The sequence below is a fragment of the Pleurodeles waltl genome, chromosome 4_2, assembly GCF_031143425.1.
Source record: "Pleurodeles waltl isolate 20211129_DDA chromosome 4_2, aPleWal1.hap1.20221129, whole genome shotgun sequence".
NCBI classification, from domain to species: domain Eukaryota; kingdom Metazoa; phylum Chordata; class Amphibia; order Caudata; family Salamandridae; genus Pleurodeles; species Pleurodeles waltl.
The window spans coordinates 524,495,208-524,512,638 of record NC_090443.1 but is presented as its reverse complement, the minus strand read 5'-3'; the positions used below and the strand labels follow the sequence as shown (position 1 = coordinate 524,512,638).

The following is a 17,431-nucleotide window of genomic DNA, read 5'->3' as shown; positions in this document are numbered from 1 at the left end:
CCCTTTTGTAAGAGCCACCCCCACCCCCCAAAAAGGAGTTGCAATGGTGGCTTTCCCATATGAAGGCCTGGAACGGGCACGCAATTTTCAGCTCCCTGCCAGATCTAGTGAGAGTCTGATGGCAGCAGCACAGGGTGGGATGTTCAGTGTGGGGAGTTTTCCACAGGAAGAAAATGGTTCTCCGTAAACCATTGCCCCCTTCACTTCAAATAAACTGTGTAGATTTGATGGCAGTCCATTGCAGTGAAAGGTTGGACCAAAGACAAGGCTCAATGCTGTGTTCACCTCAAAATGGACAATGTAGTGGCAAGTCCACTACATCAACCATCTAGGAGAAAAAAAGATCGAAGAAGCTCTACGAGTTGGCCCAGAGTTTCTGGACCTACTGCTTCACCGACCAGATTTCGGTTTCAGTGGAACACTTTCCAGGGAGATCTAATCTGGTAGCAGTTTGGTACTCCCGGAATTGACAGGATGCCAGAATTTGGAAGTTACACCACTGGTGTTTCAAGCTATGTAGGCCAGATGGGGTCCTTTCACAATGGACCTTTTTGCATCGCGGCTGGACCATCAACTGGACAGATATTGCAGTTGGAGGCCAGATCCCAATGCAGTGGCGACTGATGCCTTCTTTCAGGACTGGAGCAAGGAGAAGGGCTACGCATTCCCTCCCCTTGCTATGATCGTGAGGTTGTCCACCCAGGTCCGGATGCAACTGGCAGATCTGGTAGTTATCATCCTGATTTGGAGGTCTCAAGTATGGTTTCCAGTTCTGATGGAACTTTCCAATCTCTCTACCTCCGCTTCTAGATCTCCTCCGGGATCCCAAGGGGAATAATCACCATCTGTTTCAAACATGCTCCGTTTATCTACCAGTGTGGAAATTTACAAGGAAAGTTGGAAAGCCCCCGGGCATTTCACAGGAAGCTGCTTCATTATTTGCGAAAGCTTGGGTAGATAGCACAAATGATACCACTCTGACAGGTCACAGTGGTTGGGTCCAGTGGGGACAAACGTTGCCCATGTCCTGAACTTTCTGGTTTCGTTAGAGTCTAGTGGTTTGGCATGCAAATCCATTAACACATTTAGGTTGGCCATTTCTGCAAGGTTGAGGAACATTCTCTAATTTGCAAGCTTTGGAGAGGAATCAGGTTGTACTGTCGTCCAGAACCTAGATACTCTACTGTGTGAGATGTCAATAAGGTTTTACACCTATTCAAGTCATGGCCTTCGAATAAATACTTGTCGAGAAAATAACTGTCAGCGAATATAACTACCCTATTGTGTCTAGTCAATGTAGAAGAGTCTCAGACGTGAGAGCCCTAGACAGAACAGGTATAGTATTCACTTCCGATGGGGTGAACTTTCATATTTCCATAAGAACAAAATGTTATTCTAAGATGGGATCTTATCCTTTCTTTCCAGCTGGTCCAAAATTATGTGTGGTTAGAGCCATAAAAGCTCACAAATTTATGACCAAGGAGCTCCGTCCTCATGGTGAAAGACAGTTGCTCATCACCCTCACCAAACCTCACTGATTTGTCTCCTCCCTTACCATTGCCAGATAGGTCATGCCAGAAGCGGGTATTGATACTTCCCTCTCTGGAGAGCATTCCGTGGGAGGAGCGATGGCTTCTAATGCTTTTTCTTTGGGAGCTGGTTGAGAAGACATCCTTAATGCTGCAGACTGGTCCTCAGATTCTACTTTTAAGAGGATTTACTTTAAACCGGTACCCAACCTGGCATAGCTTGTGATGGAGAAGCTTTAAACTAGCCTAATCCTCGCTTACGGTCCCAACATAGAATGAAAAATGTCCTAGCTATTGTAACTAAAAGTTTCAATTCTATTAAGGACACAGAGGCCATGATTAGTACATCCTCTCTTCAGAGTGATATCTTGCTACAAGTCCTCATTACCAGACAACAAAGATGATATCCTTTCATTGGAATACAATTAACATGTTACATGCAGGTAACAACTTGTTTTTGTATTGATAGTTTTCCTAGTTTGTATGAATTATCCATGCTCTACTCTCTCTGCCATGTCATTGATGTTTGATCCTATTGAGGTCAGACTCTTATCTATTTGTGTTGTTTCCCCATAGACAGATGCCGCTAAACAAGCCTGAACCTACAGGAGTCTGCTGTTGTCACAGGAAGAAAGAGGAGGATAGAGTGTCTGTGGAAGGTCTTCAGAGGCATTCCTGCGTTTGGATTGGATGAACAGTTTTATGCTGATCGTCCCAGTGCTTCATGGGAAATGTAGTTTAATGCACATTCAATTACAAAAATGTTAATGGCTGCCAGTCGAACAAAGTGAAGAAAGACAATCTTAATCCTCACCTCTGTGTCCATAATAGAGGCAAAATTTTGTTAGGAAATTTTTCATTATTTTGCCAGCCTCCAGTACACTTGTCCACTTGATGCTTTGATATAGGCCTCTGCACTGTGGCACCTACTGACAAGGTTGCCTTAAAGTGGACAGGCAGGACAGGCAATCTTCTGTCAGAATAAAACAGCCTGAACTTTAACTGCTAGATGGCGTTCTCTCCCAGTTATGTGATGAAGAATTTTGTTTCAGCTGCAAAGATGTTGGAAAAAAAAATCCTTTGGCACCACACCATGGCGGTTAACCTAATCATTCTATAGGTCAAACATCATACAATATGCCAAGTGCATAGTCTGAATATTATCCAAACAGATAAACAAATCATCCATCGACTTCTTGCCTAGCATGCATCATCAGCAGGCTAAATATTGGTCCAGAACTAAATTTCTTCCCCATCAAGATCACACAATTAAAAAGAGAGGCTGGCTAAAAAGCAAAAGTAATAAAATACTAGACCACCGCAACTAGATATTTGTTCCAGATCAGACATGCTTTTTTGCAGACTTCACTCCTGTTCTGCAAATATTTGGTAGAGAGAAAGAAAATGTGATCATGCCACCTTTTCCCCCAAATGGTTCACTAGTGTCTGGTACCTCTATAAGTCATCTTTAGCACTCTGTTTAGTCCAGAAGTCAATGCACAATTAAAAAAAAAAAAATATATATATATATATATATATAGATCGTTAAACATACGGTTTTCCTACTAAATTAAATGAAAATGTTATTATAACATTACAGCATGTCAAACACAACAAAAAGACAGACACTGACAAAATAACTAATATTGTGCTACCGTACACATAATAGTGTTTCACGCTGGAGGATGTACAGATGAATACAACCACATGTAGAGTACAGAACTGCATTCAGACATAGGCGGTACTGTGAGAGGAGGTACAGGGGAAACTGAACACTCAAACTGGAGTCACATGCCTGTGGAGCAAGTGCATCTTAAATGTAGAGATTAAAGTTGGGTAGCTAGGTGGGCAGTCCAAAACATGCTCCTCTCACAGAAAACAATGTTCATAATTCTAGTCAGCTGGTCACCGTCAGTGCCACGGCAGACTCATCAACTCAATATGCACACATTCACCAGTAAGATGGCGACCCATCTTCTTCAGTGGGTTGTCAGCTGAAGAATGACAAACCTATCATGCAAAAAGTAAAGTCACATCTTCTGGTATTTCTCATATTGATCAATGTCTCAGTCTTGCAAGACATAGGCAGGGTGAAAAACCTATTTCTGATAATAATTTATGGGAAAAAATTAGTTCAGTGGAGCAGGGCCTCAGGACAACTGAAGGTATTGTCCTTTTGTGTAGCAGAAAAACAAGGTTTCTCCTCTAAAAGAGACACGTCATGGAAAGATGTAAATCGGAACATAAAGGATTAATATAATTTGGTAGATTAAAGAAAGCAAAATAAAAGGAACACAACCTGCCAACTTGAAAAAAGCAAAATGATACATAGCTTTGTAATTACAGAAAGTAAAACACAAACCTTTCTAAATGTAGGAACCAAACTGCCTTTATTCAAGGAATAGAAAGGGAGACAACGCCATCAATTTAAAAAGAAATAAAGTGCAGCTATTGTTTAAGACAACAGGTAACATACCTATTAATAAAAACAATATTTGACAGGTTTCATTCAATCAGAACTGGAGCAGGCTAGTCAAAGAGGCTATTATCCCTCAGTGATTCACAAGATCATAAGAAAACAATAACGCACAAAAACCTCTACTTGAAACAAAAAAAAAGGTATTGTATGGAGTACCAGGTGCTAGTAAGTCATGGAAATAGCTCAACAGCAGTCAATGTGTAAGAAAAATCTTGGACTTTATCTGCAAATTCTGTATTAAGATTTCAGTGGCGGGGCTCAGCTGTATTTTTTAGGGTCGAGCCTGCGTCGCATGCGTTTCGCTAAGCGAGACGCTTTAGTAATTAAAAAGGGCTCAGAGCCCTGTCCACGTCACGTCAGTGTCTGTCATTGGCTTTTGGGCTTGCCTGTTAGAATGTGCTTGATTTCATTAGTGGAAGGCATGCACATGTCATGCCTTTTCCGGTGGATAGCCCTCCTCGAGCGCATCGACCAAGTACAGAAAACATGCGAGGCTCGCTGTTTTCTGTCCAGCTCGTGGACTACTTTTTCTCTGTTTTCCCAGCACGATCTCGCTTGGCAGAAGTCGAGCGCTTTACATAATATCGGCCCTGTTACACAGTTAATTGCACTTTTTCGGGTTACATGCATAAATGCACTTTTGTCGATAGGTTTCATTACCAGTGAAAAGTCAGGTTAGGAGTTTACAAAGCTATCAGCTCTAACACAAGCAAATGCGAGACCCGTTGCATTGCAAAGGCTTGTTTTTTTTTTTTTTTTACGTTCACAGATGTTGGGGCACAGCGTTGGGGGCGGGGGGGGGTGGGGGGCAGGGGGTAGAACACCTGGCGACTACCTCTGCAGAATATGTACAGATGGAACAGAAACCTAAATAATGCCAACGTTTAATGACTAAACTGTGGACTCTCTAAGCCAGTGAATGACTGGCGATTCAATGCTGGGTCACCCCTCATTATCAGATAAGAATAAAGAAACAAGTGACTGTTCCAGTGTAAACTCAATAATGTAATTTTTTAAATCCCTACTTCGACCATGTAACAGTAAATCTGAGAATAACAAAGACCCCAAAGCAAAGCAGGATTCGAACGCATTAACATTCTTGAAAAAGTGTCAGTCGCACATGATTTGTAGCATTCCACGTTTAACAGGAAAACTGGAGATAAAGATAAAGGCCATATTAATCTGACTTTTGTAAAGACTGCATCGAGTCTGTTCATGTAACTACAAACGCAGTTTCTCTCACGAATAAAAGCTGAATGAGTCACAGAAAATTAATTCTGAACATAAACCAAAGTGACGCAGGGATGAAAATGCTGAAGCAGATTTACTGATAGGCTTTCTGTTGTTGGCTGAGGGAGACGCGCACATAGATCAGCAATAGTCTAACAATGAGAACAATAAGAACTATTTCACATGTCAGAGCACCGGAAACATGCAAGCCTTCGGTCTCATGTAGTTAGAACCAACTTACTTGATCTCTAAAACTCATGCTTTTAAATTCAAGAATTTTGTAACCAATTAAACCTTGCATTTGTGCACACAAGCTCTGATCTTATGTTACTGGATGAACAATAAAATCTGCTCATCTCGCATCTGGGTGATAGTTGACGAAGTAAATGTTAAGTGCTGCCCCAATGAAGGGTGTCCTCTGTGCAAAGTCCTACCCCATTAAAAGACTACGGAAATTCAATTCATAGATGTAAGACTCTTCAGTTGCTAACCCTGTAATCCTATACGTCCTTCAAGACAGGTTTTGTCATAAACAATGCATCAGCCATAGCACCATTCTATTTTTCTGAAAACGTACAACCTGCGGAAGCCTCCTCAAAACAAAATGTTGGATTTAAGGACAAGAAATGTAAGCAAGATAACAACTATGAAACTGGTGTTTTCAAACTACGCTTGCAAGACATGGAACTGTGTACTAGCTCACAACAGGCTAGCATATTCCCTTATGAATGTTAAAAAAAGAACTGAACACACAAATATCTTATAGGAAATGGCTCTACTCCTTTTAAGTCAAAGATACGGAAATGTTAGGTAATCTTGTATAAAGTGATTGCACAAAGCTGTATTTGTGCTTTAAAACACCACCCACGGATTAAATCAGAGATCATAAGCCACTTACCTGCGCATTGGCTTTCTGTCCATGCACCAGAAAGAGAAATATCAGTTTCCAAGTCCAAAGACCAGTCTGCAAACAGTAGCAAAAAAAGAGATAATTGAAGGCAAAACGGTTGCATTAATTTTCAAAACATAATCCAAAAAATACGCTAGTTTGAGATGGGTAAGGCTCATCTGCTTGTAGCAGCCAGCCAGCTCTCCACCCAATTCCATAGCATGGAATGAAAACTGTTTATTCTTAAAACCAAAGACATGCTAGGCCCATTGTTAACGCTGAATTTATTAATGAATATTCATGTATTCTGAGTGTTGAATCTGCATAGAAAATGTATTAACAGAGAAAAATAATGCACGCATTTGAAAGTGCGCCCACCTGAGTGGCCGCTAATTTCCACGAAGTGTACTTATTAATAGCTTATTAATGTGAAATGTTTTATTAATGAGTAGTATATCATATTAAGGGTTAAGTATTATCTGTATTAATTATAGGCCTTAACTTAGCGAGGTCTTGGGCCTAGTTGCACGGCCTCATGTCAAGCTGCATTTCTTTTTCGACTTATAAAATGGATGCTGAGAGAATTAAATGGTGATTTTCCACTGTGCTGACGAAGTGCTCGTAGCTGACAGATTTTCTCATGAGAACTTTGTAGGAAGTTGGCTCTGTATGCACTATTTCAAAGTAAGGAATAGCATGCACAGAGTCCAAGGGTTCCCCTTAGAGGTAAGATAGTGGCAAAAAGAGATAATACTAATGCTCTATTTTGTGGTAGTGTGGTCGAGCAGTAGGCTTATCAAAGGAGTAGTGTTAAGCATTTGTTGTACATACACACAGGCAATAAATGAGGAACACACACTCAGAGACAATTCCAGGCCAATAGGTTTTTGTATAGAAAAATATATTTTCTTAGTTTATTTTAAGAACCACAGGTTCAAATTCTACATGTAATACTTTGCATGAAAGGTATTGCAGGTAAGTACTTTAGGAACTTTGAATAATCACAATAGCATATATACTTTTCAAATAAAACACATATAGCTATTTTAAAATTAGACAGTGCAATTTTCACAGTTCCTAGGGGAGGTAAGTAATTGTTAGTTCTTGCAGGTAAGTAAACCACCTACGGGGTTCAAGTTTGGGTCCAAGGTAGCCCACCGTTGGGGGTTCAGAGCAACCCCAAAGTTACCACACCAGCAGCTCAGGGCCGGTCAGGTGCAGAGTTCAAAGTGGTGCCCAAAACACATAGGCTTCAATGGAGAAGGGGGTGCCCCGGTTCCAGTCTGCCAGCAGGTAAGTACCCGCGTCTTCGGAGGGCAGACCAGGGGGGTTTTGTAGGGCACCGGGGGGGGGGGGGGGGGGGGGATACAAGTTAGCACAGAAAGTACACCCTCAGCAGCACGGGAACGGGCTGGGTGCAGTGTGCAAACACACGTCGGGTTTTCAATGGGAGACCAAGGGGTCTCTTCAGCGATGCAGGCAGGCAAGGGGGGGGGGCTCCTCGGGGTAGCCACCACCTGGGCAAGGCAGAGGGCCTCCTGGGGGTCACTCCTGCACTGGAGTTCCGATCTTTCAGGTCCTGGGGGCTGCGGGTGCAGGGTCTTTTCCAGGCGTCAGGATCTGGGAGTCAGGCAGTCGTGGTCAGGGGGAGCCTCGGCATTCCCTCTGCAGGCGTCACTGTGGGGGCTCAGGGGGGGGGGGGGCAACTCTGGCTACTCACGGTCTCGTAGTTGCTGGGGAGTCCTCCCTGAAGTGTTTGTTCTCGACAAGTCGAGCCGGGGGCGTTGGGTGCAGAGTTGCAAGTCTCACGCTTCTGGCGGGAAACGCAGTTGCCTTGAAGTTGCTTCTTTGGAAACAAAGTTGCAGTCTTTGGTGAACAGAGCCGCTATCCTCGGGAGTTCTTGGTCCTTCTAGAGCAGGGCAGTCCTCTGAGGATTCAGAGGTCGCTGGTCCCTGGGGAAAGCATCGCTGGAGCAGTTTCTTCAGGAGGGGGGGGGGAGGGGAGGGCGAGGAAAGGCCGGTAGAGCTGGGGCCAAAGCAGTTGGTGTCTCCGTCTTCTCTGCAGGGTTTTTCAGCTCAGCAGTCCTCTTCTTAGGTTGCAGGAATCTGAGTTCCTAGGTTCAGGGGAGCCCCTAAATACAGAATTTAGGGGTGTGTTTAGGTCAGGGAGGGCAGTAGCCAATGGCTACTAGCCCCGAGGGTGGCTACACCCTCTTTGTGCCTCCTCCAAAGGGGAGAGGGTCACATTCCTATCCCTATTGGGGGGATCCTCCATCTGCAAGATGGAGGATTCCTAAAAGTCAAGAGTCACTTCAGCTCAGGTTGCCTTAGGGGCTGTCCTGACTGGTCAGTGACTCCTCCTTGTTTTTCTCATTATCTCCTCCGGCCTTGCCGCCAAAAGTGGGGCCGTGGCCGGAGGGGGCGGGCAACTCCACTAGCTGGAATGCCCTGTGGTGCTGTAACAAAGGGGGTGAGCCTTTGAGGCTCACCGCCAGGTGTTACAGTCCTGCAAGGGGGAGGTGATAAGCATCGCCACCCAGTACAGGCTTTGTTATTAGCCACAGAGTGACAAAGGCACTCTCCCCACGTGGCCAGCAACTTGTCTCGAGTGTGGCAGGCTGCTAAAACCAGTCAGCCTACACGGGTAGTTGGTTAAGGTTTCAGGGGACACCTCTAAGGTGCCCTCTGGGGTGTATTTTACAATAAAATGTACACTGGCATCAGTGTGCATTTATTGTGCTGAGAAGTTTGATACCAAACTTCCCACTTTTCAGTGTAGCCATTATGGTGCTGTGGAGTTCGTGTTTGACAGACTCCCAGACCATATATTCTTATGGCTACCCTGCACTTACAATGTCTAAGGTTTTGCTTAGACACTGTAGGGGCATAGTGCTCATGCACTGGTGCCCTCACCTATGGTATAGTGCACCCTGCCTTAGGGCTGTAAGGCCTGCTAGAGGGGTGACTTATCTATACTGCATAGGCAGTGTGAGGTTAGCATGGCATCCTGAGGGGAGTGCCAAGTCAACTTACTCGTTTTGTCCTCACCAGCACACACAAGCTGGCAAGCAGTGTGTCTGTGCTGAGTGAGGGGTCCCCAGGGTGGCATAAGATATGCTGCAGCCCTTAGAGACCTTCCCTGGCATCAGGGCCCTTGGTACCAGGGGTACCAGTTACAAGGGACTTACCTGGATGCCAGGGTGTGCCAATTGTGAAAACAAAAGAACAGGTTAGGGAAAGAACACTGGTGCTGGGGCCTGGTTAGCAGGCCTCAGCACACTTTCAAATCAAAACACAGCATCAGCAAAGGCAAAAAGTCAGGGGGTAACCATGCCAAGGAGGCATTTCCTTACAAACTTCTTGCTAGAAGGTGATGTACCGGTTAGGATACAATGTTTAGTGTGGTATGTGTAAGACTGACCTTCCCAGGAGAAGACAATAGATGCACTGACCGAAGTATAACCTGCAACAATATTGATACCTGACAAGCCAAGCGATGGGAACAGGATAAGAGGAGCCAGTCATCGACATGTGAACCATATTCTAGTAGAAGTGTCCATTTGGGGTTTTGCTTTCATTTCACTAAATGCAAACATGCAATTCAATGACCAATAGGGAAATGGGAAGTAGTTTTAGGAAATCTAACTTAGCCGGACCGCACTGAGAGGAGGTCACAATTTTTTGTCCATCTACCCCCCCCCCCCCGCCCCCCACCCCCCCAAGAAGAGACGTGCTTAACTTCATTGTTTAAAGAGACTTTGCTTTTTCTGAACTTTAATGCTGAATCCTGATGTCTTGCTGACGGAACTGATGTCCTACTGATGAAGGCTGTCGCAGCTTCCTGAACCATACTGAATGAAGCAAGGTATAATAACAATGTTACTGATTGTTATGTTTATTTGCTTTTAGGTACCAACTGCTACTTTTGATAGAGCCACGGGAAGATGGTTTCCAAATTTGTGACTAAATTGTTTTGCATGAGGTCCAAAAATGCTATTCTAATCAGATGTTTGTTAGGGTTCTCACTGATGAAGCTCGCTACATGTAAAAACAGTTGGATGTCTTTTCTTTGGTCAGACAATGTTGTTTCTTTAGGTTTATCATTTGATTTTGAGACTAAGTTAAGTGACATTAGCACTGTTAATATAGGGAAATAAACATTCTAACTTTTATACAAAAGGTGTGGTTATTCATGTCCGCGAGGTCATGGTGCATGGAAATTACTGACTCCTAATGACTGTTGATGTCATTGATTGTTATTGCTATTGTTCCATATTGGTATGGGGTTACATGGTGTGAACTACTCAAAGCGCAGTCAAAAGGTCCATCGGCCTATTCACGTCTCGTAAGTTTACTTCTTAAGGTCTGACGCGCTAACAGAATGGAAAGTGTTTTTATTCTTAAAACCAAAGTCATGTTAGGCCCATTTTCTTACCAATTTCTAGATGCTGTGTAGCCTGTTGCTTTCAATTACTTTTTATAAATATTTTGTCATTATTTCAACAGAAGCAACAGTAAAAATGACAGGCATTTCAGCTGAGTGGATAAATCACATGTAGCAGAGCATTATAATGTGAATCAAAAACAGTGAACCCAAACGTGCTCAAGAACAAATTCCTCAGCCTTATCAGAATAAAGAGGTCACCCATCTGAATTGACCACCCCCTTCCCCCTACGAACGACTATGGTAACTGCACCAGGGCTTCTAAATTTGCATATACTTCTTGGTGTAGCCCCGAGCTCTATAAAAAGTATCTTCTGTGGTGTGGAATTGACCCATGCCACAGAGCCATTCGGCTTTCGTTAGAGCTTCCTCCATTTTCTTCCACCTTCTGGCAATGTCGCGCTTGGCTATTAGACGCCCTACAGCCACTGGAGTGCGGGCTGTTACCGGTCCACTCCAGTCTTCCATGATACCTACAAGAGCCATCTTGGAGTCTAAGGGTATGTGATGACTAAGGACCTCTCCAAGGGACCTATGTATCATCTCCCATTACTGTGTGATTGTCTGGCATTCCCATCTTACATGTAGGAGTGCGCCTTTGGGGTACTCACACCTGAGGTATGCAGGACTAAGGGCTCTGGCAGGGTGGTAATATATTCTGTGAAGGAAATTTTACTGAATAAGCAGGAGTCTGAATGAAATCGTCAAGGTTCGAGGGGCCTTTTGGTCCAGTATCTGATTCCTTATCCCCCACCTCTCCCACACTACCCTCCAATCTCATTTCTTGATACTGGTTCCGATCCAACAACTGGCTGCCTGTATGTCCTTCCAGGCATGGAGGGACGGAGGTTGCGAAATACTTTGAGGCGTGTACCCTAATAGACACTTTACTACCTTAGAGTATGCTCAGCTTTAATTTCAGTTGGAGGAGGGACAAATCTTACAGCATGCAAGCCTGACAGGTGGTCAGGCAGACCTGGTCTACTTTTCCTGCTGCGTCTGAGTCGACGGGTATCCTAAGAGCCCTGTTGGTCTGCAAGTTAGGTAGACATTTAATCTCCTTTACTCTACAAAGCCATGAGGGCTGATGTCCTGCTACGGACTCACGCAGCCTGGGACGTGGACCTGACTCCAACTCTGGCCAATGGGGACTGGACTCACATTCACGAGCTCACGCAGTCTGTTTCATGCAAAGCCCTTAACAAATGAATTCTTTATAATTTCTTACAACGTACATACTTAACTCCCAGGACCCTTTCCTGCGCCAGCACTGACCTGGGTGTGGAGCCCAGGGAGCTGAATTCCTCCACTTGGCCTGGGGCTGTGGTGCTGTACAGGGTTTCTGGCACTGGGTGAGTTGACAGGTGTCACTTCACTCTGGCTGGAGTTGACCCCACAGTGGTGCTTTCTAGGAAATATCAAAAGGCCTAGGGGTCATAAATTGGCATATAAATTCCTACGGTTAACACTGGTGCTCGCTAGGCACAGGGTGGCCATCACGTGGATGGGACAGCGTGCTCCTGACATAGATCGCTAGCATGTGGGTGGAAGTGTAACAGAATGGGCGTTAACTGAAGAATAATGCATTAAATTAAGCAGACCAGATGACAGAATAGAAGAGGACCTCACTGCATGGCGAAGACTGAGCGACAAGCTCTTGGACCCTGACTCCATGGGGTCAAGTGACAAAAGTGATGCAAGAAACAGTTCTGGGGGCCTGGAGTGATCCGCCTGGTTTGATGCACACAAGCGAACATAAAATGAGGGCGGATGTGTGCGCTGTGTTTCTAAATATTTGGAAAAAAGTTTCGGCTAATCGTATTGCACTCCTATTAGCCCTGATGTTGCTGCTTCACATTGTAACATTAAGTGGTATCTCATGGGGCAATCTTGCACTCCACCTGCTGTGTTATGTGCCTGTCTCTTTCGTCACTACAATGTTATTTTATGAAACTGATAAAGGTTTAAAAAAAAAAAAAAAAAAAAAAAAAAATACACACACCACACAGGATTATACCTAGAACTGTACCAGGTTCTATGGTGTGTTTTGTAGAACATACATGTAATTGATGGCTGCCGGGAGAGAACTCACCACTCCAGACCACTCAGGGCAGTAAACAGGCTTCCAAAATACAAGTCACTCGTGGCATCAAATGAAAGGCATGCAATGCAACAGATAAAAAGCACCAGGACCATTAAGTGGGCAGTAATTAGCACAGTTCATAAGTAGCCCGAAGGGTATTGGAGGAGGATTCTGAACTTGTTAAGGGATACACGGAGAACCAAATCTGGTGTCTTCCTAGGTTATAAATGAATGCACCAAAAACACTAAGTTTTAAACATAATTATGAATTTACCAGACTTGCCACATAATTTGCAGATTTTAACAACAAAATGTAGTTTCTAGCATAAGCGGAACAAGTCACTTAAAAAAAAAGAGGCGCATGTGGTGCTGCTCAACGAGAGACCATGGAAAAGGTTAATCAATCACCTGATAGTTACAAATTGTGGTAGTCTGGTGTTAAGTGGTACTAATGAAGTGAAAGTTTTGCCAATGCAATGTTAATTTGAGTTTTTTTTTTAAAGAAGTGAAATAATACCGCTGCGTTAGGCTGCATAGCTGGTCTTTTTGTGCCACATAATTCCGACAACTGTGCTGCATAATTTGGTTCACCATTGCTGCGTAATTCTTGTGATCCGAACTAAAGGTATATTAAACTACAGTTCTCCCAAACTCTCCGCTTTTGCTTCTAAAATATGTTATAGCCCTCTACCTTTCAAATAATGATACAGCACACTTTCTGCTTGATGGTGATAACTTCCTTTCTGCAAAGGACATTAACACTGTGTAGTAGGAGTCTAAGCTTGCCTTCCGTCCTCTACATAAAGGGCAAGGCCCAATTAATCTGTAGTAGGTGCTTAGGATCCAACGACATCTCCGGGACTGGTCAGTGAGATAAACACTTGCCAATTAAACATATGTCTAAACACTTGCAAATGAAATATGTGTCTAATGACAGATTGCAAATTTAAATCCCTGCAAGGTCCCTTCTGCCTTCCACTTACTTTTGTGAAGGTTGATAAATTTACGCACCGTTCAACGGGCCAAGAGTAAGCGAAAGCTTGTCTCCAAGTCATCAAGGAAACTGTTTCTATGCCTTCACTTGACCTTAATATAATAACCGAAGGCCTTTTCAGTGTTGTAGGCGTTTTGGTTCCATTAAAAAAAAAATTACAATAACACACCTCAAATCATTCACGACTGGAGACAGTGTCCTGAAAAATCTAGAGTAAGATGGGCATCAGGTGTAATTATAACACCTGTTGATCATCGCGCTTAAGAACATTAGAAGTATGGTATTAAGCTTCATATAAAGCAAATTAATATTACGACTGTAAGAGAAGCAAAACCTGTAACTGACACTCCAAAATTACCCTAACACCTATGTACGAGCTATACAGCACAAATCTGTCACCCCGCCTCCAAAGAACCCCCATGCAAATGGCACACAGCCAACTCTTCCTCGGGTGTATGGGAAGGCAGTGCACTGTCCCCTTGTTCTAACCGGGGCATTGGGCATAAAAGAACTGCTGCATACTGTCACCCTCAAGTCGAGAGGACGAGGCACTGGCCGTCAGGTTATAGAGATACCACTCCTCTCTCGGTGCGGGATATCGTTTGTTGACCTATCCACTCCTCAACGAACAGACTCAACTGAACTGAAATCTGAATCAACCCACATACGGACGGGGAACAGGTCTCTAGAGATACGCAGGAGAGAGCCAGAGTGCTCAAGCAGATCACTTCTGCAAGAGGCCGGGCCCGACCTGCTTCAGCGGTTGGAGGGCGAGGCTTTTCGTTGCTAGTGGGTGCCCCTGGGACCCGATGAGAACGCCCGGTCGATCCCTTCATAAGGGGGGGCATCTCTCTAATGCACAGCGTGTACCTCTTGGGAGTCCTGCCTTCCGTCCCTTCGTGGGATTCAGCCTCTTCCCTGGGTGGCTTCTGCCGGTCCCTCTCGGTGAGCAGTCTCCTCGGGGCCCAAGGCTGCTGTAAGACCCCAGTGACCCATGCGAACGGGACTTGCAAGGACGAGAGCCACCCGGCCTGTAGTCCGCGTCACGAGCGCATCTCATCCTATGGCCCCTACAGTATTGTTTTTCGTGCTGAATTGCTGTGGCGAGCAGACCTTTCCCAACGAGAGCCACACAACACGTAGTTTCCGTCGCGACGCCACGCTTCCCGTGTCCTCGTTCAGCGGGCTTCACGACCACCGTGGTTCAGGCCATTAAACTTCCGCCGAGAGCCGCTCGGCCTGTAGATTACGTCATTAAAGCGACGTTTCTTATAGTCGCCTCCCAGGGCCCTCCCAGGTGCACTGCGGCTCTACTTTCCTGGTTGTTGAGCCTAGCACTTTAGACAGTCACTTGTGCACTGGCTGTTTCTCTGTGTTCTTTCAGTAATATGGGACTGCCCCTTGAGACGCGCTAAAGGTCTTTCTCACACCCCCCGTATGGTGCCCATTTTTCCATTATCTTTTCGTGAAACATATAGCACGTGAAGAAATATTTGAACGCGTGGAGTCCGCGCTTTAAATGGGCAAGTTCTGTCCGGAACCGAGTACATGCTCTTCTTTAATTTGAAAGAGGTCGAACCTGCACTTCTCAGCAGTGCTGCAATATATAAAGAGCGTGATTACGAGTTGATAAATTACGATGTTATGGGGTACATTATTAATCTTGTGAGGTAATTATCACCTATTACGAGTCTGTGCAAAACGTGCATGATACAGTGAATACTGTACACTTTTACCCTGTTAAAATGTCATCAGGATTGACCTGCTGAAATGTAACAAAGCTAAGTTATTTAAAGCCTCCGATATAAAACAGTTGATAATTATGGGAGGCGTTAAAAATCTTCAAATAGTAATTCTGACCCATGCATTAACGGGGTTATGCATAGGTCAGAATTAACCGACTTACTGGGGGAGTACCGGCACTTTTCAGGAGCAAACCAGTAATCTAAATGGCGAGTACCCGCACTTCTGTGTTTCCACTTGAAGCACTGTATGGAGTAAGATCTTTACAGTGAACATAACATGCATAGTAAGTGGTACCTAGACTGACTGACTTATGGGATGACAGCATTTATGCCTGTTACTAGTTCCACTGACTGATAACCCTGCATTATCTCCAATAATTGAAACCAGCCCCCAAAAAATACTCGTGATGTATACAAAAAAATTATTACTCTGGACCGCTTCCCAGTTATCATTATTTTGCACACCATGCCACCTCAGTTTTTAACCAGAGACATGCAAATCGGTCTTGACCCTGCTCTAATAGGAACAGTCCAGCCTGAACTGCCAGGCCAGGTCCTCCCTGAACCCGAACACTAGTAACCCATGACTGGTTGTGCCCTTGTTAGGGCTCATCAGTTGAGTATAGCTTGGATCCAGTAGCATAGTGTCTGCGGAACCCATGTCTGGGCATACCCATCCTACTTAAAGCATCTCTCAAAATATACAGAATAGGGATGGATGGAATGCTTGAATTAACCTCAGCCACTGGTAATTACATGGGGCGGCATCATAGTTCATCATTATTTTGCACACAATGCTACTTCTGTATGGACCGAACCATAAGCAAATCAGTATTTTTTTGTGTGTGTCCTCACTTACCTTATGTGCTTCCATTCAGAGCATGAGACCTTTACTCTGTTTGTACGCCCCCAGAATGGTCCAAATGCTCAGAATGTCAAATCTAGGAGATAAGGGTCTGCGGGTGTACCCGCCCACCATCATGTCCTAGTCTCATATGGCTATAAACATCGGATGGTTACTAGCTTGGGGGCAGAAAGTTTTATCATAGCAAAACACCCAGCTCTACCCACCATGTCCAAGGCCTCCACAACTTTGCCACATCCTTTGTATAAGATCGATTTAAGTCCAGGTTACATGCGCTAGCTACAGCAGTCAGCCATTCAGGTTTAGAGCGGGCTTTTGAAGATGTCCATTGCCTACAGATCTCCCTTCTACCCAGCAATATAAAAAAGAACAAGTTCCTTTACTAACCGTACAAGTTTCCTATCTTAGGTGACCAACCGAAGAGAATGAATTCTGAACTCATCACTAACTGTAGATATAATACCACATTTAGCAACCCACAAACCTCTACCCAAAAACTCTGGATGTGTGGACAGAACACAAACATATGGAGGTCATCTGCCATAGAGAAACCACATTTCCTACAAACCATATTCCCTTCGGTTCCAAATTTGGCTATTTTCTTGGGGGTATAATACGCCCTATGAAGAACAAGAAGATGGTTCCTTCTCAAATGCGCAGGTTTCACCACTTGGTTAAGAAGACGCCAAGAGACTAACCATAAACAAATTACCTCTTCATTCGGGACAAGTTCAGCCCATAAGGAGCCAGGGAGATTCTGGTCTTGATCCAAACTATCTAAAAATAAGCTGTAATAAGCCGCCACTTCTTTCCTACAAGCTGGCCCTTTAATCAGCAGCTCCCCCAGCTCGTTTGTGTCCACTCCCGCTTATCGTAGCGATTGGGCCAACTTTGTAGTTGATAATACTTAAATTTGGATAGGGAATCCCTATGTCATTGCCACAAGTTCCTCCCAGGAGTTTAGTTTCACTTTTTGAAGTATCTGACCCCATTCTACAATGCCCACTTCTTTTAAGGGTAGGAATAGGGAGTCCTTGAAGCACTCTAGTGTACCCGGGGAGTCCCATATAAGGATGTAGATTCTTTAATATGATATATTTGTTATTTTCCTTATCTGAGCCCATAGATGAGCAGCGGCTTCCAGGACTTTCAGTCTTACTCTTTTGTAGAATT

The 17,431-nt window shown here is 44.3% G+C and overlaps 1 protein-coding gene across 1 annotated transcript in view; it reads right to left on the bottom strand.

Annotated features, from left to right (window-relative positions):
* Positions 1–14,909, bottom strand: part of KLHL20 (kelch like family member 20) — a 155,424-nt gene extending 140,515 nt beyond the window's left edge. Inside the window, exons 1-2 of the mRNA XM_069232038.1 lie at positions 14,519–14,909; positions 6,137–6,202 (exon numbers count right to left, since the gene is read on the bottom strand). Of these exons, the coding sequence (XP_069088139.1) occupies positions 6,137–6,159 (23 nt within the window). The 5' untranslated portion in view covers positions 6,160–6,202; positions 14,519–14,909. The remainder of the gene's footprint in view (positions 1–6,136; positions 6,203–14,518) is intronic.
* Between the last annotated feature and the right edge of the window lie 2,522 nt (positions 14,910–17,431).